Here is a 2,480-nt window from a genome sequence, read left to right as displayed (position 1 = left end):
TCAAACAGAACATAACATAAAAAACAGGAAGGAACAGCGAATAAAAAAATTTTTTCATTGTTGGTGCTATTTGTGCCCTGTGCTGGCTCCGTTTTCCATACAATAGAATAACCCCAGAAGGCGCGTCATGTCGGGGAAAAGTGTCGGAAGTGGCGCAGTGCTGCTGAACAGCACCCATGGTCTCCCAGGCCTGGACGGCGAAGCGAACGCGTCGCCGCTGGGCGGTTACAATCTGCCGCTTCTCTCGTCGCGCTGGCTGTCAAGCTACTCGTCCGGGTTTCTGCTGGGGCCGTGTGATAGCTCCATCGGTGTGAAGGACGAGTGGCCGAAGTTGGTGCCCAGCGTGAGCGTCAGCAATAACGCGGGCAAGTCTCACAAGTCGTCGTTTGCGCGGAGCTGTGGGTGGGGTTCGTGTATTTTTGAACGCATATCACTGAAAGAATCGGCGCCGCTATCATTGTCGTTGTCGGAAGACCAGTGGGGAATTCCTGCCTCGTATGCCTTCAACGATGGCACTGAGACAAAGCGCGAGTACAACGATGAACTGCAGGAGCATACCGGGAACATAAAGACAACAACACCGACGACAGAGGACGATGTGCCAACTTGTGATGCGCATCGGGTGCGTACACTTCTTGTATTCGCCTTGGCGGGAGGAGGCATCAAGGGACTTGACGGCACCGCTGACGACGTGCTGATGTGGGACAAGAACAAATCATCCATAAAGAACGGCTCCCTTAACGACCTGTGCACGCGGTATGCCTCCGGTTTCAACGCCACCCTCCTTATTGCATATTCCCAACGTAGCATTGCTGTCGCGGAAGACCTGTTTGTCGCCTTCACCAGGCAGACAGCAGCTGTAAGCACAAAGGGAAATACACCGTGTGTCACTGTCATCACCGCCGCCGCTATGCCGCCAGACGGCACTGTGGCAGATCTGATGTGGCCGTCCGCCAGGGACGTGAGAGAAAAACTCGAGATCGGAGTGAACCCTGTCTTTGGGAGTTGTATTGCCAACCTCAATTCAGTGGAATTGAAAGACGAATATCATGGTATGGAGATTGCGAAGGATATCCTTCAGAATGCAAAACTGCTCGGTGTCGACGCGTCAAGATATACAGGGGGCATAGTCTGGGTAATGGTGCTTCTCAAACAGGTGCGTGACGAAGGAAAAGACGTATTTCTATCCGCTATGCATATCGTGTTGATCGGGGGGCACCTGAAACGTTTCGATGATATCGCGATGAAGAAGAGAGAGCGCGACCTGGGGTTCCTTCTGACTAATGTGCTTGCCACCTCGGCAAAGGCCGTATTTGCCTCGGTGGTGGATTTCAGTGTCGAAAACCGGGCCGCGCTCAATATCGGATTACGTTTGCAGGAGATGAAGATGGATTTGCCGTGCGACGGCAGCGTTCGAAAGTTTATAGACAATGCCGATGCTGAGCTGAATGATGGCACAAGGGGGAAGTGCAAACGTGAGGCGCTGCTGATCAAGGGAACAGGAGGAATTGAGAAGGTCGTGCAGGACGCGCAGCTCTTCTTGACGGACACACTCTGCAGGCCAGTAAAGGTGTACCTCACTTCATCAAAGTCGTGGGACTCTTCGGAGGCAATGCAAAGCCACCCAAGGGGACTAAAGACGCCTTCGTCAGAAAACCACTCAAATATTTATCAGAACTCGGCACAGCAAGACGGTCTGATATTTCCACCCCCGATCCTCGTGCAGAGAAAGGGAAATAATGCCAGATCAAGCCGTTTGGCTGGTAGGGGTAGCTCTTTTGGAACAGTCCGTGATGGTCTGTCCTTGCCTATCATGCGCCGCGGTATTTTGAAGGGAGAAATGTGCCGTCAGCAGACAAAGGGCGGCTCATCGCGGTTGAAACAGATATTTTCAGCCACAGAAGTTTGCCAGGGAGCGTTAACAGAACAGCACCTAGACGGTCGGGGAAAAACAAGCCCAAGCCGACAGCTGCGGTTCTCCGAGGGAACGCTAAGAGGACAGGTTCAACAGGTAGCACCACCAGTGAAACGGGTAGCGAAGGACAGAACTCTTCCAAAGCGGCAGATTGCCTACACGGCGCCGCCGATGAAGGTGTATAGCGAGAGTGAACATTCAGTCATCTGGAGCTAATAAGGGAGCTCATCAGAAAACCCCAATACGGAAGAATACATGTCAGCGTCACCTCCGTCAACCACTGGTAAAAATGCCGACGAGGCGTTGGACAAAGACACATCACGTCATGCATTTTCCTGGGAATGCAAGCGACGGCGAGAGCGCGCGGCCAAGGCGGGAGTAAAGCGTGGATGAGGTGCTGGGGGGTCACAGTATTGTCTGAGACTCCGTTGTGATGAGGGGGATGGAAGACGGTTACAGAGGTGGGCACGGCGTCGCACTGACGGCGGTGGGTTATCCTGTTGAAAAGTCGATGTTGGAATTGCCGCTGTGAGTGTTCTTCGTGGATGTATGAAAACATCTTTGT

General features: G+C 52.9%; 1 protein-coding gene across 1 annotated transcript; it reads left to right on the top strand.

Moving 5' to 3' along the window:
* Positions 1-127: 127 nt before the first annotated feature.
* On the top strand, positions 128-2,131 carry DQ04_00881120 (hypothetical protein; the record flags this gene model as incomplete). The annotated part of the gene is made up of 1 exon (XM_009309862.1): positions 128-2,131. One exon carries the CDS (start codon positions 128-130, stop codon positions 2,129-2,131), a length of 2,004 nt encoding a protein of 667 aa, XP_009308137.1.
* Positions 2,132-2,480: the final 349 nt, after the last annotated feature.

Source organism: Trypanosoma grayi (assembly GCF_000691245.1).
Source record: "Trypanosoma grayi strain ANR4 Tgr_88_V1, whole genome shotgun sequence".
NCBI lineage: Eukaryota > Euglenozoa > Kinetoplastea > Trypanosomatida > Trypanosomatidae > Trypanosoma > Trypanosoma grayi.
This window is presented reverse-complemented; position numbering and strand designations above follow the sequence as displayed.